This window comes from Sceloporus occidentalis, unplaced genomic scaffold, assembly GCF_023333645.1.
Source record: "Sceloporus occidentalis isolate IW3139 unplaced genomic scaffold, rSceOcc1.0.p SCAF_2, whole genome shotgun sequence".
In the NCBI taxonomy this organism is placed as follows: domain Eukaryota; kingdom Metazoa; phylum Chordata; class Lepidosauria; order Squamata; family Phrynosomatidae; genus Sceloporus; species Sceloporus occidentalis.
Window position 1 is genome coordinate 227681502 of NW_028316982.1, and position 23428 is coordinate 227704929.

General features: G+C 38.2%; 1 protein-coding gene across 2 annotated transcripts in view; it reads left to right on the top strand.

The window, feature by feature from the left end:
* Positions 1-10113: 10113 nt before the first annotated feature.
* Positions 10114-23428, top strand: part of HJURP (Holliday junction recognition protein) — a 29998-nt gene continuing 16683 nt past the window's right edge. The window contains exons 1-6 of one of the 2 annotated variants that reach the window (XM_089512321.1): positions 10114-10421; positions 14840-14906; positions 17448-17503; positions 19203-19230; positions 20403-20458; positions 22835-22877. In XM_089512321.1, coding sequence (XP_089368447.1) covers positions 10356-10421; positions 14840-14906; positions 17448-17503; positions 19203-19230; positions 20403-20458; positions 22835-22877 — 316 coding nt within the window. In that variant the 5' untranslated portion in view covers positions 10114-10355. The remainder of the gene's footprint in view (positions 10422-14839; positions 14907-17447; positions 17504-19202; positions 19231-20402; positions 20459-22834; positions 22878-23428) is intronic. The other variant, XM_089512320.1, reaches the window with a different exon arrangement.

The following is a 23428-nucleotide window of genomic DNA, read 5'->3' on the forward strand; positions in this document are numbered from 1 at the left end:
ATATATATATATATATTTGCTTTTAAATTCCTAATCACTTGATCATACTTTGCAGTGGGACTGAATACATAAATTTTGCTTTGATTACAACATCCCAGGATCCAAGATTTGACAATTCTGGAAGAAAGGCAGGTAATTTTTCCATAAACATTTTTGTCTGGCTGGATCGCATCAGTCTTAAATAATTCCTCTGGAAGTGGTAAACATTTGCTATGAAAACTGAAGGTGTTTGCTAGATTGGGCTAGATGCCATTGGATAGAGCTAATGCACAATGCATAAGCAAACATCTTTCCCCTTAAATATCTATAGGAAATCAGCCTCACTTTCACCGTTTTTTTAAAAATTAATTTTAACATAAACTTTCTAATTTACAAGCAAAGTAAATGTACATTCAGAAAATAACAAGACGGAAAAGGGGGAAGAAAAAGTTGAAGGGAGACATAAAACTAATACACAATAGAGCTCTGCCCCCTCAATCCTGACTGTAATGAAAAGGAGGGAGGGGGAATCCACCATTACAGATCTAACTGAACAATCCCACTGCAATTACTAAAACCACAAATTATTACATCTTTAGATTTCTTATTGCTCAAAAAGTCCAGAAACTGTTTCTAATATTTCAAAAAGTCTTACAGGCCCCATACAGACAGGCCAAAATAAAGCTGCTTCAGGTCACTTTGGAGGTATGCCACAATCCACTCCTAAAGACTGGAGTGCAGCTTTGGTGCAGCTTCCAGACTTTTAGTATGCGTGCATCATTTAAACAACATAACTTCAAAGTGACCTGAAGCAGCTTTATTTTGGCCTGTCTTTATGGGGCCCAATTGACGTATCCTTTCAAACCCACATTAATTTGAACATTTGGGCTAACCCAGCCATTTTAACAATCCATTTTTCCATCATCAGTGTTTCAGTCCATTTCTAAGATTGAGTAAACAATATTCTTGCTGCTGTTGTCATATTGAAGAAGTAATCTATGGCAGGATACAGACCACCCATTTGGGGAGGCCTGCAGCCGCCCCTTTGCACCATGTATTGAGGGCAGGGCAGCCACAGGACAGCCACAGCGGCAGTCCAGCGCTTTTCGGGACCAGGAGAAGCAGCAAAATGCCGCTTCTCCCTGGTCCCAAAAAGGGGTGTCCTTGGAGCTTCATGCCCCAGGACACTCTGGGGAGCTGCTGCCAGGAGAGAAAGGGGCCGCTCGGCCCCTTTCCCTCAGCTATGTTCCCGCAGCCGTTTTGTGGCTGTGGGAACGAGGCGCTCCCCAAGAAGGAGCTCCGTTTCAGAACTCCTCCCGGCGCCGCTGAAAGGGCACCCCAAGTGCCCTGCAGCATCATAGGGATGTCATGCCCATGCTGTGCTTTCTGGCTGCAGCACGGCCGTGACATCATAATGGCGACACCTGTGTATACGGGGTGCCGCCATTATCATGGCGCTGTGATGTGCTAGGGTTGTGGGGCATGCGGTGGCAACCCTAGCACATATCCAGACCAGCGCAAAGCGCCGGTCTGGAAAGCACCTATATTTACTTTCAGTTACTTCTCCATAACACCTAACAAAAATATTTCTGGTGACATTACAAAATCTACATTTAACATTTTCAGGATTAAGATATAAATATTAGACCAGCGACTTATTTGCCTTGTTACGTGTCTATCACATATGAAAAAAGGAGCTCTTGTTATCTTGACATTCCCAACATCAGTTTGAACAATTCTGATATATTTTCAACAGGTTTTTTTTTTTAGGTTAGATACCATCTGCACATTATCTTACAGTACATAGATTTTCTTTTAAATCACTACACAGAATAAATTTTAATATTTGGACCACATTTCCCCCATACAACCATATGGACATTATACCCAAAACTTTGAACCCACCTTATCATGTACTCTTTTATAGGCTCCTCCTCTGTCTCTAATTTCAAAAGCTGTTTATACACTTTTTTAATTACAAGGTAATTGTCTTTATACAACTCTAAATAAAACTCATTTTCTCTAAATTCTATGGCTGCATTTCTCTTGTCTTGGTTAAATCTATCCTCAAGTTGCATTTAGGCAAATTAATTAAGATCTTTGTCTTAAGAATCATCTCTTGATTTAAGCTTCCAGCTGTTTTGTTCAGGTTATAAAAGATCATCATAAAGCAACCATCTCCAATTTTAATCTTTCTTTAATCATTCTTTCTTTTAAAAAGGCTTCCTATCTTAGGAAAAAGTCTCCATTTATACTTATAGCAAACCTCTAGAAGAATCTTTCTAATTTAATGGTTTTTGAATTCAGCATAAACATTGATTTTATCATATGAAAAATAGCCATGTTCAAATCTTAAATCATGAATTTCAGGTTCCAAGAGTCTCATATCTCTAAGCAATATCTATTCCTTTAACCATACAAAAACAAAACAAAAAAACCAACAACAAACCTTATAATACTCTTTGACGTTAGGGATTCCCAAGCCACCTCTTAACTTTCACAGATTTGATGATCAGGTGATGATAGATTTGATAATAATATGTGGGGAAATAAACAGAGACATACCTCAAGACTAAACATTGATTAAAAGTCACACTGAAAAATGGGACAATGAAAACAGCATAATAAAATAAAAAAGAGACCTTGCTTTACATTTTGGCAAGCCCAGATAAAAACTTATTAATTGGATAAATTTTGCAGAGGCTCAAAGGTCTCAATGGTAGCATCTCCAACTGACACCACATTTTATGTCCTTGTTTAAAAGTGCTGAAATTCTATTGCAATTAGCTGGAGTTTATGCAAACCAGTCTTCTGATAGATTATTAAAACTGAGAAATAAAAGGGAAAAGACCACATTATTAACCTCTGTTGCTGTTCCTTCAGATTCACTTGGTCTCTGTGTTTAGCTGCACATGAACTATACCATATCATCTATAATAACTTGTATTTGGATCCAGTTAGCAGGCAGTCATTGTATATGGTGTATCACTTGATAGTAAAAAAGTAGGTCCAACATTACATCTTTCCACTCCTCAACCCTTTTTGCCTTGTTGTAGCTTACTAATCTTTTCCAAGTTAGCTCACCAAAATGGAATACTGGATAGGGACTTTTACATTGTTCTGCTTATTCAATACATATACATTATTAGGGTCTGGATTTTTACAACGGAATATACCCATTGTAGAAAAAGAAGGTTACCAAAGGGATTAAATAAATGGGAGTTTTCTCTAGCCACAATGCCTATTCCATTCAAATGAATGGTGATTTTATAGCAGAAGAAGCTGCTAAATTGTATCCCTTGTGAGAAAGGTTTTGGGATTTCCAAAGTTTTTATGGTTCAGTTTTTATGGTTAGTGTAAAAAGAAAATATATAGACTAGGAACAGTTCTGTTAGTGATCTAGATACGTAACTTGAGTGAAATGAAATTATATTATTTTTGAACTTTCATAAATCAGACAGAGGAAGAAGACCTTAAAACTAAAGGAAGGGAGGGGAAAGAGATATGGTCAACTGATAAAAACTTATTTATTTATTTTAAGTTTGTATACATGACTTTTCACATATGCAGCTTTTATAAGCAGATTACAAAGTGTTTGAAAATGATATAGCATCAGTAAAGACATATGCAGCAATACAGGATAAAACAATAGAATTTGATGCCAGATAAATACATCAATTAAAACTTATCATCCTAAAAACCTCAGGTGGAAAAAAGGACTGCACTTAGTGCCAAAAAAATAAATAAATGACAGAGAAGATGCCAGGAGATTTCCAAGGGACAAACCCACAAGAGACCACTGATGTTCAGTGTATGACATTTTTATATTTATTTTTATAGAATATATCCCTCTTTGAGGAGTGAGTATACTTTTCAGTATGATAATGCCACATCTGCGGAGGTTCTCTGGCATTTTCAGAGCAGGCAGATGTGCTTTGGATCAGTACTGATGCAAAGTAAAGGTTAGTGAAAAAAAATTAGTGGAGCACTTTATATCTTTCTCACACAATTTCTATACCAGATAAGTACCAGGGTGAAGCTGCAACCCTACACACACTTACCCAGGAGTAAGTCCCACTCACCTCCACAGTGGGTTGTTTTGTATACTGTGTTTACTTATGAGTAGAGAAGTATAGGATTTAAATGGAAGCTTTGTTTGGCAAAACAAATGGCAAGCAGAGGACACGTGCTAGATCAAAACTATATGGAGGGATGGCAAGAATTTGAAGATCCTTGCCTCTACCATCCTTGGTTCCTGAACCAAATTGTGACCCTGCTATGCTTATTTGTAAAAACAACACGCAACAACAAAATGAATACACTCCGGGCCAAAACTCCACATCTTACAATAGCTACAGTCTGGCTGCTACAGTATTAGACTGGAAAATGCAAGGTATTATTAATCACCTTTGTCAAATGGATACTGTATCTTTTCAGCATTGTTCTAAAAATACATTTTGATGTTTTCATATTTTGATGTCAATATTTTTTTTGAAACAGCTGAAAGGCAACTAGCACAGGCAAGAAGGATGGCCTTGTCCCCTGCTGAACGCTCCTTCATCCTTCTATAAAACAGTTCCATCATTTTATTGTTGTTATAAGCATAACTCAGTGAATAATAAATGTATTATTCTCTAAGGATGGTCTAATCATTGAGGTTATTACTTAAGAACCTGCGTGTTAATTTGACAGTCACATATTGTATCATTACAAATTGCTAGTGCAAAAGAGGAAAGGGAGAGGAACTTCAGCATTGCATAGAAAATCGAATTAGCAAAACGTAGGTTGAATTTCTGTATTTCAGCCAACCTTTCCAATGAATGGAATGTCATTGTCTTTTCTTTTTCCAGAATACATCCAAGGGTAGCTGTGTGGCCATTTAGCAAATTCAAACAAAAATCCACCAAACAGTGATACCGTTATTGGCCAACCAAAACGCACAATATACATGTTGCATACTTTTGAAGCTTCACCAGCTTCTTCATCAGGCAAGGTGTTACAAACCAAACAGGAGGAAAAAATTGAAGAGGTTACTCATAGGCCTACATTCTGCTGTTTCTGTTATTCCTGATGCAAAAGCACGGTAACTTACTGAGAAATCCATTGCTCTTTGCCTATAAAGAGGCCTGTGGCCTCACAAGGATGGACACATATTGGATTCCAAAGGAAGAATCTTTGTTGTGATGCAAATGGATGTTAAATTTCCTGGACTTTGAAAATCTCCCAGTTTCCACATGGCCAGAAGGAGGAGGTGCCAGCCTACAAGAGATGTGCCCCCCCATACCATCTAAACTAAGAAGAGAAACAGCACAATGCAGGCCTATGACTAACATCTTCATTTTATTCTCCTGTTTGCTTTGTAACACCTTGCCTGATGAAGAAGCCAGTGAAGCTTTGAAAGCTTGCAACACATATATTGTGCATTTTGTTTGGCCAATAATGGTATCACTGTTTGGTGGATTTTTATTTGAATTCTCTTATTCCTAGTGCTACCAATCAAATGTCATATTGGAGCTATTCTGTTTTTGACTTGGTAATTTTTTTGGGGGGTGGGGGTGGAGGGAATGACAAAAAGATGAAAAAAGTTGGAACAAAAAAGAGTGGAAATGTTCCCATCTATACACATCACTCACCCAAAATTATGTGGTTGAAATGGCAACTCATTTGGTGGAAGAAACCCAGATCATGTGTCTCTTGACAATCAGCAAAAATCCAATCCTAAGTGTCCAGCCTTGTTTGTTGAACAGATTCTCCTGTTTTTGTAAGGCAAAGAATGAACCAGAAACCACATTTTCATATGACAATTGCTTGGATAAAGACACTGGAAAGAATTTAAGAACAAATGAGGTTCTGAAAAACCTCTGGAAGATGCCAGATATTTTTCTGGTATGCTTTCAACAATAAAGATAGCCTTGTTTTTAAAAATTTACCTTGGCATTATAGGTACGAGGAATTTCATGCTCAATTCTTCCTCTGTGTTGACCATTGAGAAACTGTGGAACTACACTGACTGCCTGACATCATACCCTCCCTCTGCCACATCCCCCTCTTTTTACTACACTTTATTTCCATAGTACCCTTCTTCCATAGTCACCATGGAAAAATACCCTAAAGGCACCCGATCCAGTCTGATATTGGAAGCTAAGCAGGGTTGTTGAGCAAATCTGAAAGGTCAGATTGCCACCCCTCCCAAGAGATGCAAAGCTAGGAAAAAGCCCTGTAAATTCTGTCAGAAAGATATCATTCAATTATTTCTTTGCTCAAAGGGTTGCAGTTTCACCTCTCAAGCCGCTTGCACAACAAGGAGGAGGAAAGGACCGTTTTTCTGCAAACATTGTTATTGTTGTTTTGTGCCTTCAAGTTGTTTCTGCCTTATGACAGCCGCATCACAAGGTATCCTGGGGCTGAGAGTGTGTGACTCACCAGTGGAGTTTCCATGGCCAAATGGGGAATTGAACCCTGATTTCCAGAGTCATAGTGCAATGCTCAGACCACTATACCAGGCTGGCTCTCAAAATTTTTATAGGGAGGCAAAAGTAAGCGACCAACGGTTTTACTGCGTAACCCTTAAACTATACACAAGGCGATCAGACATCCTCCGTTTTCAGGACATGAACTACGTTTCAACCTTCTGTTCAGCATGAGCATGACTAAGAGGCATGCATTTATATTAATATTTGCATTTTTGGCTTTTATTTTTCTTGAATGTCCTATGTTTTGCTGTCCCTTACCCTCCTTTGTGCTTAGGATATCTGGTCACCCTGACTATACAGTACTATGGGTTTTTCAGCTATGATAGGCTTGCTACATTTCTGACTTGGTTTTTATGTCTTTTCAGTGAGCCTAGGAAAAAAGCAAGGCAACATTAGTCCTTGATTCTCACAAGTATCTGCTGGAGTTCCCTAAAGCTAAGCTGCAACTTCTCCCTCTTTCAGGGTTTAATCATGATGACAGCTATTAGCACTTTCTCCAAGCATGTGAGCTAAGCAACAGCCTGGTTTCCTAAGTGCAATAAAAATGGCATTGTTTTAGGTAAAGCAGTAGGATGCAAACTTATAATAATAATAATAACTTTATTACGGCCATTTGGCCAGCACAAGGATGCAAACTTAAAGCTTTAAGGGTTTTGCCTTCTTTGTCAGAGAGCTCAGATGCTACAAGAGACTGCAGTTCCTAGAATCCCACAACATTGAGCCATGGCAGTTAAACTGGTGTCAAACTGGATTATATCTGCCTTGCGGATGCAGCTAAAGCGGGGTCCATTCATTCTGAATTAGATATTTGCTTCATAGATTCATGTATTTCTTTTGGAGTTTTCTTCGCCAGGGACAGGAACTTCACGACAGCCCAGAGTTCAGCACTTGAAAATTTCACACTTTTTGTTGATATGGTTCTATCGATTATCTGGAGGGAAAATAATAAATTAGAGCTGTGATCTTGCAAATTAGCAATTTACAATACAAAAGGGCCTTCTTTTGAGCTACAATGACAAAGTTACATTTAAATATCAGGAAATGTGTTGGGTCAAGAACTTTTCGGCACCCTCTCCTATTTGGATGGGAGACTGCTAACAAATACCAGGTCCTGAAGGCTATATTTCAGAGAAAGGAACTGGAAAACCCACCCCTGAGTATTCCTTGCCTAAGAAAACCCTATGAAATGCATGGGGTCACCATAGGTAAGCAGGGTGAGCCCTGGCTAATATTTGGATGGGAGACCATCAAGGAATACCGGGTCTTGTATGGAATGTGTAAGATGGTGAGAGTAAGTGAAAAGATAATAAGAGACAGAAGGAGGGAGAATTAGTTGTGTAGGGGAAAAGGGAAGAGAATGGAAGAAATGGAAAGGAAAGGAAAGGAAAGGATGATAAAGAAGGTATTGGATAAGTAGTAAAGAAAAAGAAATTAAAAAATAGAAGGGGTAGAAGAAGGGTATAAAGTTGAAGGATAAAATGAACATGGGAGAAATTGAAAGATCATCAATATCGATTGGAATTTTAAGATAAGAAATATAGATCAATGTTAGTAATGTGTGTTGTAGGTTTATAAATATGTAAGCTCTATATTGTTATGTTGATATGAGTGTAATTATTTTATGAAATATGTGTGTGTTTAAATATGTTTAATAAAATTTGTGTGTTTAAAAAAGGAAATACCAAGTCTTGTCAGATATATTTCAGAGGAAGGAACTGGCAAATCCACCTCCTTCCCTAAGAAAACCCTATGAAATTCATGGGGGTCACCATATGTTAACAAGTGAATTGAAGGCAAATACACACATACAACTTTTGGTGGCTTTATCCATGTAAGGTCTCAAGAAAGACTAAAGCAAACAGGAAGAAGTCAAGGGGAAAGGGAAATGTGTTCTTATTGTCGATACCTATGCTAATGGTCTATGATTATAGGTCCAAAACACACTGCAGACATCATCCAGTTTGAGACCGCTTAAAGTGCCCTGGCTCAGTGCTATGGAATCCTGGGAATTGTAGTTTATTGTGGCACCAGAGCTCTCTGACAGAGAAGGCTAAATGTCTGACAAAACTCCAGTTTTGGAGTCAAACTGGAATTATTTCTCCAGTGTGTTTTGGACCTAACTCAATAAATGCTAGTTGTTGTTATTATTTTCTTATTATTAGTGTCTAAGCTGTGTGGTACATTTTGAAGGAGGAATCCTTCCTTAAGGGCTGTATCTAATTTGGCACTATTATTGTTATTATTATTATTATCCTTTATTTATAGAACACCATCACTGTCCATGGCATGATATAACTTATTGTTTCCCACTTGCATTTTACTTGAATAATGTAAACCACTTCAGTAGTGGTTTGAGCGTTGGACTATAGAGATCGGGGTTCGATTCTCTGCTCGAGTATAAAAACCCATTATTATTATTGGACTCATTGGACTCTGTGGCTGATTTTGACATTAAGGAGACATTAAAGTGAATTTAAAGCATCCTGGAAATGAAGTGGAAATGGCAACCTTGGTGGGCAGGTCACACTCTCTCAGCCTCAGAGGAGGGCAAAGGCAAAGCCTCTTTGAATAAACTTGCCATGAAAAGCCTATGGAGTTTATCACACTGGGGCTGATTTTGACATTAAAGATTAAAGCGCATTTAAAGCGTCCTGCAAATAAAGTGGAAATGGCAAGTAATTGCCCCAATGATTATCGCACACAATTGTTCAAAGAAAGCAATATTTGGTTTATCTATATTTGATATCGGAAACGCATTGTCTCTGAAATCCCGGAGGTAAAAAGATGTGTTAATGCTTCTTTGTGACCACTTTAATGGTGGGTTTTGTGAGATGTCGTGTGAAACCGTTAGGCGTAATTGTGCAATTTTTCTGGGATATTTGCGGGACAAACTCCCAATCTTCTTCATGTGATAAACCCCCGTGATAGGTTTGCCTTAAGGTCGCTATAAGTCAAAAAGGACTTGGAGGCATACAAGAATGAGTAGATAAATTTTAAAAAACTTGGTTTGATGGCCATACAGCTTCATCTGAATTTTTAATTTGTCATCTCTGATTCTGACACTAATTTTAAAACAAGATGTTTATTAGGAGATAGAAAGACACCGATCTAATGTTGTGTAAAAAGGGGGAGTTTTTGCCATTGCCGTCCTCTGAGGCTGAGAGAGTGTGACTCGCCCAAGCAGGATTCGAACCCTGGCCTGGCTCAGCGGAAGGCAAACCTCAACAAAACCTGCCAAGAAAATCACTGTAATATTAATATTACTTATTATTATTAGTCATTATATTGTTATTTTAATATTTTAAAATATTAATATTATTTTATACATAATATAAAATATTAAGGCTGCTTGCAGTTTGACATCACTTTTTAACTTCCATGGGTGAGTGCTGGGATTTGTAGTTTGGTGAGGCGGGAGGGTGCAACAGAACTCTCTCTGACTCAATATCCCACAAAACTACAAATCCCACAATTCCGCGGGCCTTCAGCCATGACGGTTAAAAAAGACTATCAAACGGCCTCGTCTGCGGCGAGGGAGGCTTTTACACGAAGGCGGGAACCCAATGGAAGGGAAAGGTCCTGCCTTTCCTTGCCGCTGATTGGACGCTCTGAGTAAAAACGACGTGAGCGGCGACCTATCAGATTGTGGAAAGGGAGACACGCTACGACGCGATTGGAGGAGCGCCGGATTTGAATCGCGGGAGGAGGATACAACAAAGGCAACGAGGGCTCCTTGCTCTGGGTGTGTTTCACCCTCTCCACCCCTCAGCCATTGCTTTGATTGACGGAAGAGACCAATGACGTCACTCCGGTGGGGGCGCGCGGAGCGAACCAGGTGGGCTCAAGAAATAGGGGGAGCCGAAGCCCAATGAGGCCGTGAACCCCGGAGGAAGCAGCGGCGCCATGGAGCGGAGGGTGAAGCGGAGCCGAGAGCGGTTCGCCGCCACCATGAACGGCATTATGGAGAAGGTGAGTTCCCAGAATTCCCAGCCACGGAGCCAGGGCAGCTGCAGTGCCAGAACACGCACTGCAGAAACAATATCCCGCTTTAACTGCCCTGGCTCGGTGCTAGGGAATCCTGGGAACTGTAGTCTTGTGACAAACTACAGTTCCCAGAATTCCTTAGCACTGAGCCATGGCAGATATAGTGACAAAACACACACTGCGGAAATAGCAATCCAGGTTGAGACCGCTTTAACTGCCTTGGCTGCGTGCTACGGAATCCTGGGAACTGTAGTTTATTGTGGCACCAGAGGTTTCTCCGGCAGAGGAGGCTCACTGTCTCACAAAACTACAGTTCCCAGGATTCCATAGCACTCAGCCAGGGCAGTTAAAGCGGTCTCAAACTGGGTTGTTATTTCTGGAGTGTGTGTTTTGGGAGATCTGGGATCTGTAGTTTCATGAGACATTTAGCCTTCTCTGTCAGGGAGCTCTGGTGCCACAACAAACTAGTTCCCAGAATCCCATAGCATCCAGCCAGGGCAGTTAAAGGACTTGAAAACACACAACAACAAAAGCTTTCTGACTCTTTATTTATTTCCTTCATAGAATGGAGCCACAGAACCAGAGGGACCCAAGGCGGCATACACATAAAATGATTATACAATTCAAACAGCCAAAATGTCTACATATAAAATCACATGACAATATAAAATATAATATAAAATTGAGTAAAATACGCTCATGTTAAAAAGAGTCTAAAAACCCACCTGCTCCATAAAACCACCGTACAGAAACAAGGCAGGAGTTCAACAGGTGACTCCTTTTCTGAGCCATGATGATGATGATAAGACTAATGCTAGTAAGAAACCTATACAGTCAGAGGATTTAGCAAGATCCCTAACACATTTCTTAGACTACAAAACACTAGCCAAGAAGACTTGACCTAACTGAGTCTGCATTTTCAAGATCCTTTCTGTGGCTAGTTACACTCACACTGACATCTAAGTGATGCTAATCTTATTATGGAAAGCGGTGGTCTCCAAACTGAGCTCTTTCAGGGATTTTGGACTTCAGCTCCCAGAATCCCAGACTATTGCCCAACATGGCTAAGTCCAAAATCTCTTAAAGGGCACACAGTTTAGGGACCACTGCCTTACAGAAGTACATAGTTGACATAGCGCCATGAGTGTAAACTAGTGAGGGGAAAGCTCCTTAAGAAGCAGGGTTTATTATATAGCATCTTTTTATTGGCTCGAGTTCTGTTGTTGTTAGCTGACCTGGACTCTACCTTGACTCATGGGGACCCTGTGAATGGGATATCTCCATATATTCCCACTATCCTCCACTACTCTGATTAGGCTCTGCAAATCCATGTCCTAGTCATCTCTCTAGTAATCTGGTGTCCAGTCTTCCTCTCTTTCTCCCTCAGCCTATCCCAGTATTATTGCCCGCCCCAATGATTCATGTCTTCTCATGATGTGACCAAAGTACAATAGCTTCAGTTTTGTCACCTTGGCTTCCAGGGAGAGTCCTGGCTTGATCTGTTTAAGGACCCATGTTGTGTATCCTCAGCACCTCATCGCAAATGAGTTTCTTTCTGCTTTTTTCACAGTCCAGCTCTCACACCCGAGATGCATAGTGACTGGGAATAACACGGCTTGGACGATTCTAACTTTCATGCTTTACTCTTTGGGATCTTCTCTAGCTCTTTTGTGGCTGCCCTTCCCTTCCTTATTCTTCTTATCTCTTGACTGCAGACTCCATTCTGGGAGATCTTTGACCCCAGGTATGAGAAGGCTTTGACGATTTCAGTTTCCTGATTGTCTAATTCACATTTTTGTAGGTCCTCCGTTGTAGTTATTGTTTGTTTTCTTTATGTTCAGCTGCAGGACTACCTTTACGCTTTCTTCCTTGACCTTTTTTAGTAACTGTTCCAAGTTGTTGATGCTTTCCGCTATTCATATTGTGTTGCCTACATATCCTAGATTGGTGATGTTCCTTCCTTCTATCTTCATTGCTCCTTCTGAGCTTAGCCTTCTATAGTTTGATAAATATGCTAGGAACCTTGCTAAATAGAAGAGTTTATCTGTTGTATGAGTTTTGGATTTCTTATTAGCCAGCAGTAGTCTTATTATTATAACACCCAATAAAACAAAGTTATGCTAACCTTAATAATAATAATCATAATACGTTTTATTTATAGCCCACCTCTCCCTGCAAATTGAGGCGGGTTACAACAAACAAGCATAACAGTAAGATACAATATAAAATTAAAACCCATATTTCTAATTAGTCCCCTACCCCAACCTCCTTCCCAATCCTAAAAAGAACAAACTTTATGGACTGTCATGCAAAAATGAATAGTTAAAATACTTCAGGAATATGGGGAGCTTTTTTTCTTGTGGCAAATGGACTTGGGTTGGTCTTGGAAGTTGATCTGGCACTGACAAATCTCAGAGTTTAAACTGGGGCTTGACTGTCAAAGAAAATAATTGCTGATTATCATGATTAGATACAGAGTAAGAGGTTGTCTGTGAGAATTATAGTCCAGTATCAACAGGAGATACTTTATTGTAAGATACCTACAATGTCTGTTGTAGATACTTAGCATCCCTCCAGAATAGTGTCCCTAGCAGTTTAGATCTAATACTACCGTATACGTGAGGTCGACTTATACATGAGTATATACAGTAAGTTGTCTACATTGTGCTTTACAACGAACAGTCCTGCAACTGCAGGTATATGTGTTTAGTACTTGAAATTCTATGGTGATCAGAGTTTATTTTATCAAAGTTTAACCCTGGCAGGTATAATCTGTCTGGGTCGTCAGAATCAACATAGGTTGAAATGAGGTGTAGGAAGAAATGTCCTTTTAATTTGATGTGATCATAATTGTCAGCATTGGAGGACCCAGTTCCCAATAACCAAGACTGCATCGCAGTGTAGTAGAAACAAGAGATTTATTCTGGTTATCAAGACAGAAAGTTCCCCGTTCTGGGTTCAGTGTCAGAATTGAAACGTTCCCCCTTGTACTATCACAAATACATTCCCATCCTCTAGCCCCCTTTTCCAATCCCAATCACACCTCTTTGATCCTGATCAACGAGCATGTTTCTCTCCTTTTCCTCCTATGATATCATTTGATCTCCCTTCAGGAAGAAGATCATCCCAACAACAACTCCTTTCCTTGTTTCCTAGGCTTGGATTTAACATAATTGATATCCCCTTCTCAATAGCCAACATACTATGCAGTGTTAAATCACCATATCACCATGCCCTCATATCTTCATCCCCGAATGTCATCATGCCAACATGATAGAACGTTGCGTATGGATTCTGACAATACTATGGTATGAATTAGTTATATGAATCTTTAGCAGTGATTCCCAATCTCTGGTCCTCCAAGTGTTTTGGACTTCAATTCCCAGGAGCCCCAGCCAATTTGGCCATCAGTCAGGAATTCAGGGAGCTGAAGTCCAAAACATCTGGAGGACAAATGTTTGGGAACCACTGCTTTAGAGGCTGAATCAAGTGAAACATGAAGAAAGGCTTGAGGGAATTAGTGGGCATATCCTGCCTCCTGAAGAGAAGGCTGTGAAATGTCATGATTGCATTCTTTAAATATCTAAAAGGCTGTCACAGGGAGGATGATACAGGTTTGTTCTATGCGGCCACAGAAGGTAGGACCAGGTCTAATTGTTTTAGGTTACGGGAATATGGATTTCGACTGAACATTAAATGGATCTTCTCGATGGTAAGAGTGGTTTGGCAGTGGAACCCATTATGAATGGCAGAGTCTCTCTGGAAGTCTTCAAAAGAGTCTGGACAGCTACCTGTAGCTGTAGCTGAGGTTCCTGCATTGAGCAGAGGGTTGGACTCAATGGCCTGTGATTCTACATGGAAAACATTATTATATTGGTTATTATAGATGGGATGCTCCTTAACTTAAAAAGCAAAACCTGGAGGAAGGATAATAGAAGTAAAGTCACATTGCAGTGTTAAGAAACATAAGGATTTCTAGATACTGTACTTGATCCAAAGCTGAGTAGACATTTTTAACTGAGAGGGGACTGCACACTGTAATTTTGGGAAATGGAAATAGATTTGACAAAACAGCACAGAGGTTTAAAAACTCTGGTCCACAATATTGCTGCTTTGATTGGATTCAGACACACAGATTTTAGGAGGTGCAGTCAAAGAACCCGTGTCCATGTATTGTTGGCCCTATGTAATTCAGATCAACATCACATCAGACAGGACTACCGTAACTTATAAATTGGGCATGTCCTTATTCTGGTTAAATCCATCTGGACTAGCAGCTTGTTGAAGTTATGATCTCAGTATAATGCACACTTTACTCTTCCTCTGAAAACGTTTCCATATATCTGAATTTTTAGCAGCAAGCTGACCTGTAACAATGGCATGTCTTTGTTTTCTAAACCTAGTACAATTTCCCCTTCAACGATGATATGATTGTCTCTATCAAATCCTTGACTTATAGTACACCTGATGGTAAGCACGTTTTTACTAGAAGTTACTATATTTTAATTTTAATTTGATTTTAAATTTATACAATACAATAATATTCTGAAATATGTGCAGACAATGTGTGAATGGAATTTACCCAGGCAAAAATCCATTAAGTTTTGTGAACTCATATATTGAATATTATTGCATTGCAAAGGTCTCATTCCAGTATAACAATATGTGTAGCCTTGAAGATCCTTGTTTTCCAACCCATTGTGTAATGTTACAGCTGAGCAGCTGGAAATAAAAGAACAGCAAAAATTCTTCATTCTCCTATATAAAAAACATTTCTATAGCAACATGTTTTCATGTACAAGCTTGAGGCAAAGAATGGAAAAGAAGTCAAATGCAAAGCAGAATGGAAAGGATACCACTCTTTGTGGAGTTATGCTAATTATCTTATTATGATGTGCTTTTTAAATAAATGTAAATTAAATGGGTAATATACAGTTGGCCATAATATTTTCAACAATTCAACCACTGATTTCAACCATTTCAACCTTGATTTTATATTAAGGGATGATTTTGGTATCCAGGGGGAGTCCTGAAACCAAGGGCTCACTGGGGGCTTCCCCTCCCCTTGTTGATGATAACGATGGTGATAAAGAAGTAATGGAAAGCAGATCCCCAAAACTACAGACCTATTTCTCTATTAAATTGCGATTATAAAATCTTCGCATCTATCTTAGCAAATCGAATTAAAAATTGGCTAAAAATTTGGATACACAAAGACCAAGTGGGTTTTTTTGCCTAATAGGTCTATAAAAGACAACATAAGAATATTAATAAATTTATTAGAACTCCATGGCAAAAATATTGATAGGAAATTGGCTCTATACTTTATAGATGCAGAGAAAGCATTTGACAACTTAAATTGGAATCTCATAATTTCGGTTTTACAAAGATTGGATATTGAGTCAAATTTAACAAATTGGATCAAAGTAATATATCAAAACCAAGAGGCCTTTCTGTTAATAAATAGGGAAAAGGGGTTAGACAGGGATGCCCACTTTCACCTCTATTGTTTATAATATCATTGGAGATCCTAAATAATAAAGCAGTCACAATCCTGACAATTAGAGACCGAGCTCATGATCTTGTACAATCCTTTCCAACTATGAGGAGTCTGAGTTTAAATTTATTAATGTTCTTTTTTAATAGACCTATTAGGCAAAAAAAAAAAACCCAAAAAACACCTGGTCTTTGTGTATCCAATTAGAGATGAAACCAGTATCTGATATGATCCTGGTTTCTGGTTTGAGATTAAACCACATTTCCCTGGTTCAGATATGATAGGAAATTTGTTACATATATTTTCAATTGTGGAGCAACTGAAAATCAAGGAGGAGGTAAGGCAGAATGCTGGGCACAAGACTCAAGCTTGTTCTAAAAAAGTATTCATGATTCTGTGGTGCAGAAGAAGTGAACCTAAACCCAAATTTAGTAATCTAGTAAAGAGGAAGCTTTTGGTTTTGCCTAGTCTAGAGGTAGAAGAGTCAGCTTGCGATTTTTCCTTCTTTTTTTCTATAGGAAGAAGAAGGGACAACACATGCTGTATTTAGTAGAGGCATTTCACAGTCTCACAAACTGCAAAATATACTTTCCAAATGCTGTTTTGTTTTTTGTATCTCTGTTTTTTCTTTATCTCATCAACCATCTGCCTCCATATGAAAGCCTAAGTTCTGCCACAGTATGGAATCATCCAAGAAAGGAAAATCTTAATGACCTTACAGAGATAGGATCAGGGTTTTTTTTTCCAGTGGTATGAATCAATTATGTTGTTAAGTGTATATTTTGTCTTATATAAGTCAGTGTTTGCTATATTCTCCTAGATGAAAAATTATAACATTACATTTCAATAATTTCCTGATACAGGAAGCCACTGCCTTTCTACTCCCTGTTATCTGACAACTTGCGCTTTTGACGCTTGCAAATTACTTTCCAAACCAGAGGTCTGGTTTTTCATCAGTTCTTGCCTATGAAGGCTTGCTTGGGAATGATGACACTGCTTGCAAAGCAAGCTGAGGGGGAAAGGGGCACTAAGCTGACTGAGAAATTTTGCAAGCAGCATGCACATGTGTGCATTCAGGCACTCCCAAACAAGTCACCATAATTCCCTCTACAAGGGTTCAGCTTTTCAATCAGTTCCAATCTCTTACAGTTATTATAAGTAAGGGTTTCCTGTATTGGGTGGTCTGACTTCCTTGAGGGGGAAGCAAACAGGCATGCTTCACCCAAGCACTCCACCTGTCGATATTTGGGCCTGTCTGTTTTATACCACATTTATGATGATAAAAGTTGGTTTCTAGTATTGTATCATACACTTCAGTGAAAAAGAAAGAGAACATAGGGTAAAACTAAATAAGAAAAAATAGACATTTTCAGTAGTGTGCAGAACTTGAATGGTATCACTTATTTAACACTACTGTACTGTCTCTTGTCACTCATATTCATCATAACACCATATAAGTTTAAAAAATTTTTATGCATGTGGCAATATTGTAATGATTTTTGTATCATTTCTAGGACAAAAAAATTGGGGAGAAGAGTCAAGCTCTGAAATTATAGATCGCTCTTACCAGGTATTTAAAAAATGTGTAACTGGCAATAAGTATATTCTTATGCTTTCAGTTTCTAGGTAACATTGTGTTCTATGCTGTGCTCAGGTTGAAAAATCAAGAAATGTGTCTGGAACGATACATCTTGGCCCAGATGGCCTTTGGTATCCTTCCAGCTTTTATGATCCCTGAAAACTGCAGCATGCCTCCAGAGCAAAATTAGGGTTTTCTGTTATCTTTAAGATGAAAATTGTGGGTTTTTGTTTTCAGTACTTTGCCCAGTGTATTCATAATGGAAATATGTTAATAACATGTAATAAAGTAAAAAGTAAAATTTTCCCCTTTGACAAAATTGTCAAGTTATGTCCGACTGTAGGAGGCAGTGCTCATTTCCATTACTAAGCCAAAGAGCCAGCATTGTCAAAGACAACTCTCTGATCATGTGGCCAGCATGACTGCACAGAATGCTGTTACCTTCTCACCAAAGTGGTACTTATTTATCTACTTGCACTTTTACATGCTTTCGAAGTGCTAGGTTGGCAGAAGCTGGGACTAGTGATTGGAGCTCACTCCATTACATGGCACTTGGGCCTCAAACTGCCAACCTGGTGATCTACTTCCCACCTTTTATCTGAAGATCTCAGGGCAACTTACAATTAAAATAAATTTAAAACATAGAATCATAGAGTTGGAAGAGACCACAAGGGCCATCCAGTCCAACCCCCTGCCATGCAGGAAATCTCAATCAAAGCATCCCCGACAGATGGCCATCCAGCCTCTGTTTAAAGACCTCTAAGGAAGGAGACTCCACTACACTCTGAGGGAGTGTGCTCCACTGTTGAACAGCCCTTACTGTCAGGAAGTTCCTCCTAATGTTGAGGTGGAATCTTTTCCTGGAGCTTGCATCATTGCAAAAGTTTAAAAGATTAAAAATATACGTAATAGTTTCTCAATTAAAAACTGATAGTTTAAAACAGGTTGAAACAGTCTTGAATAATATAAACATTAAACATATTATGCAGTCTGGGTAAAATCATTTTGGCCAGAAGACTAATAAAAAGCCAAGTTTTAACTTGGTGTTGAAATGATTCCAACATTGGGGTCAACCAGACCTCTGGGCAAGGGAATTCCATGACTAGAGTTCCACCACAGAAAGAGCCCTCTCCTGTGTCCTCTAACAATGTGCTGACATGGAGTGAGCCTCTCCAATAGATCTCAGTTCTCAGGCAAGCATCTATAGAGAGAGGTACCCTCTCAAGTATAGAGCTCCCAGGCTGTTTAGAGCTTTAAATGTTATTGCCAGCACATTGAATACAGAATGGAAATGTATTGGCAACCAGAATTGGTGCTATATGGTATCTGAATGGAATTCCAGTGATCTTTCTAGCTGCTGCATTTTGCATTAACTGCAGTTTCCCAGTCATCTTCAAGGGCAGTGCCACATAGAGTGCATTGCAGTCATCCAATCGGGTAGTGCATGGTCTACTGCGGCTAAGTTATCCCTGGCTAATGGTCCCAAGTTAAAACTTTGACAAGGCCACTGTGTGTCTAAACTAGCAAATGTACCCTATGTAATATTAAGTTAATATTCAAGATGTTATTGTCTATGAATATGAAGATTTTCCAAGCAAAGAATGCCATCGGTGCCTTTGAAAAATGAGATATACTTTTTGGACTTTTTGTAGAGCAAATAATTAATTGAAACCTCCCTTTCAATTTGCAGATCACTGTACAACGTCAAGAAAACATAGGTAAGAAAAGTTTTGGAATGTAGCCAGCTTGAGTCCTGGTTTGGGGGAAAGAGGAGTATAATTAATCATCATCATTTTCTTCTTCTTCAGTGTCTGTTTCCAAACTGAACAAAAGTTGTACTTTTAACTATTTTTATTGAGTAGAGGAAAAGATTGATTGCAAATTTGGGGATATTCTACAATCATTTTTATGGTCTAGCTAGAAATCAATGAAGCATGAGTTTGATTCCTAACTTCTCATGTAACTACTTTTAATGAGTTGTATGAATTGCTCATCAGAATATACTTGTGTAGTACAGACATTAATTGTGAAAAAGCTATATCTGGACATGATGCATTTCATCAGTAAAACTGGCTGGCCTCTGTTTAAGATTAGATTAATGACACATGATTGGTGACAAAATGGAGTTTTATGCATGAAGTACATGGGGACCTGAAAGCAACTGCTTGATTTGTAGTCTTGACATGGAGGTTGCTGTAATTACGCATTTACTTAAAACCTGCCATTAAAATTGATTGAATTATTCACTTGCGCTATATGTGTTGTTGTAAGAGGTGCATAATATCTGTTCCTCAAGATGTAGAGAGATCTTGTAGCACCTTTGAGATTAACTGAAAGAAAGAAGTTGGCAGCATAAGCTTTCGTAGACGTCAGTCTACTTCCTCAGGTGCTGAAGTCTATGAAAGCTGATGCTGCCAACTTCTTTATTTCCATTAGTCTGAAAGGTGCTACAAAATCTCTCTACATAATGATTCTACATACTAACACAGTTATACCTTTGAATTATTCCTCAAGATGTTGAATGACAGTTACCTTCAACCCTAGCCAGACTAACTAATGAATGCCAATGGGAGTTAAACTTGAACTGCATCTGAAAGGCCTAATGTCTCTAACCTTCATGTACAGTCTTGATTTCCTTCTTCCAGAGTTAAAGCTTATTTAATAAATAATATAATGGATGGCACCAGCTACCATTTCTAGAATTACATAGACAATCTCCCCTTTCATTCATCCACCGAAAAAGGTTTGGGCTGATGTATAGTCCAGTTCATACAATTTAGCATAATGGAAGATATAAAAGTCTAATTTGCATGTGTAAACTGGCCTTGAAGGAACATTTCTTTTCACTTTCAAAATGTAATCAAGAATTCTCCTTTCTCGTCTAATTAAGAAATACAGAAGCAGCGGGCCTCTAACTTTGAAAATGAGGAGCATGCAACTTATGAGGTATGTGTCTTTAAATGGTTTCACACTAGGAAATTGTACTCTTCCTCTGTAGAGCCTGAGTTCCATGCAACAGACTAAATGGGTATCTGAGCCAGAAGAGGTCGTATTGTTGTTTATCATCCACATATCCCCAGAACTGGAACTAAAGGAAGCTTACACGTTTAAGAAAAAGTATAATATAATTAAAAATATAAAAATCAACATTAAGATGGAATTAAACTTTTAACAACATTAAATGTTATTTAAAATATACAGTTAAAATGTTTTAAAACAGGTTTTTAAAGTACTTTTAAAACAGTAGAGCACAGTCTTAGAAGTCATTTTCTTCAAAAGGGCAATGTCCAATTAAAAATTCTTGTTAAGAGTGCAGCATATGGTTCTTGTTTGTGTAGTCTGTGTATTATATCATTGCTCTTGGAGTTTGCTTGTGTTCAAGAGCAAACCTAAAATTGTGACTGCAGTTATGTGCGAAAGATTTTTCCTTCTGGCATTTTTGTTGTCAGTGTTTGCTTGCTTACCTTGTAAATCTAATTGTTCCACCAATTTCTAGTTTACACAAGGAAAGGACATGGGAGGCAAAATCTTCTCCCCTGGGAAATAATAATAATAATAATAATAACAACAACCACAACCATCATACCACATAGAAGCTCCTTGGAGAACTGATGCTGATTTTATTGTTGTTGCTGCTTGTCGTGGTCCTGAATATAAATTGATAAATCTGTCAACTTTATATATAACCCAACCCACCCCGATTTTTATAATAATAATATAATAATAAAATTTTATTTATATACCGCTATTCCAAATTCGATCACAGCGGTGTACAACAAAAGTGATACAATATAACATTTAACTAACAAGTATCACCAACAACATGTTAAAAACATCCCAATGCAATTTAAAAAACTATAAAACGTACAACCTCTTAAAAGACACACACAAAAGCTAGCTGGATAAACATCTGTTTATCAGGGGGGAGAACCGCATAACATCAGAACATATGGGGGAAAGCTTGTCGGAAGAGAAAGGTCTTTAGTTTCTTCCTAAAAAGATCAAGAGAGGCGACGGAGTGGAGCTCGTTGGGAAGGGAGTTCCAGGTCTGCGGGGCCAAGAAGGAGAAAGCCCTTTGCGAAGACGAGATATATTTATGATGTATATATGTGCACATAATGATTATGGACAAAGAGCCAAGCCTATGCCCCCATTATTTTGGATATGTTGTTATATGTATTTATATCCCGCTTTCCCACAGAATTGGGAATACAATTAAACATAGAAAAAGGGAGTATTAAAATATAATTTGCAGTATTAAAACAAGTCAACTTCAATAAAAGAATAAAATGCAGCTAAAAAGATAAGAAAACTCTTAAACAGTTGCTTTTAATTATTTTAATTAATTAAATTTGTTTTCTATATTACATGAGTGTATTCCTCCCCTTCTCCTAGTGTCATCTCCACAGCTTTTGTGATATATAAAAGAATGTGAATGGCCTCACATCCTTCCTAGGACAATACTACTCAGTGCACTGCCCCATGGACAGGTCCTAGTCTGTGAGCCATCAGCTGCCTGTCTGGAGCTAGTTTTCAGGAAACTATGTGAACATAGTAATAATTTGGCACAAACAGGGTATTGTTCCCTAACATATTAGTCCATCACATTAGAAGACTTGAGAAGCACTAACCTAGAAAGTTTACAGCTGCATGGGGATTTGAAACAAAAAGAGAGCTAGGAATGATTATTGTATGTCTTTATTTAAACATTTTAAAATAAGGGCATTTAGTTTCTAACTTAATTTTTCCCTGCAGGTTCAAAACTTTTGAAAATGTCTTAATGTGGCTTCAGTCAAGCTATTTTTAAAGGAATGTGCAGCAAAAAAATCTTTTTGTTTAATTTTTCATGTATTTTAGTATATATTTTTAAGATGATGTCCCCATTGTTTAGAAATTACTTGCACTGAAATATACGTATATCTGCTATTTCAAAGCCGATGAGTTTGTTCAGTTAACAGTATCTAAAGAAACTCCTATCTTGTCAAAAATTGCATTTCCATACTTGTGAAGTTTTAAAGCATTTAATAAAATTTTTATTTAATACAATGTAACCTTTGGATTTTTAAGCCTATATTTAAGTGCTGATCAGGGAAATTGATAAAAGCTGGTCAGTGAAATGAAAAATAAATGCCAACCCTACATTATGGTTGGAGCACGTGTATGCTTTTTGATGAATAGTGAAATTTATTTACTTTGCTACTATAAAATAACTGTTTAGATATTCAGAATAAAAATTTGAAAGCATTTTTTTCCTTCATACCATACCTGTATTATAGTCTAAATTTAATCTAATAGCATTTGTTTTGTGGGGATTCTTTACAGCCATTTGAAACAAACCTGTGTGGAGAGAGTCAAATTGATACAGGTATGGCAAACTTAAAAGAAAAATTTGTAGCTGTAAAAATTTGTCTTTATAAATACTTTCTCATAATCCTTGTGCTTTCACAGGCTATTTGTAGGCTACTAAGAAACAGAATCTTAATTAGAAAATATAATTTCTCATTATTCTTTTGAAAACTGTGCTTGCTTGTTCAGATAACCATTTAGTAAGTTTTATCTGTGAGCGAATTATCTACCGCTAGTATTCTACATTGCCTATGTAGTTAAGTATACTTAACTAAGGGGCAAAACAAACTGCCTAAAAAGGCAGATTGGGGCTGCCCTGGAGTGGCAGCAACCACATGCCTATCCGGCCCAACACAGCTGTTTCAAACCAGCCTCTGAAAAGGAGTGGGTTTTTATAAATCCCATTGTGGGAGAATGGCGGGATATAAATCATAGAGATAAACAAACAAACATATAAGGCCTGCGTTCTCAGTCATTGCTCTTTCTAGATGAGAGTGACAGTCTGAAAAGGAGAGCTTGTGCTTTAAATGGAGGCTCTCCATTTTTCTGGAAAGCCGGGAAAAAAGTAGG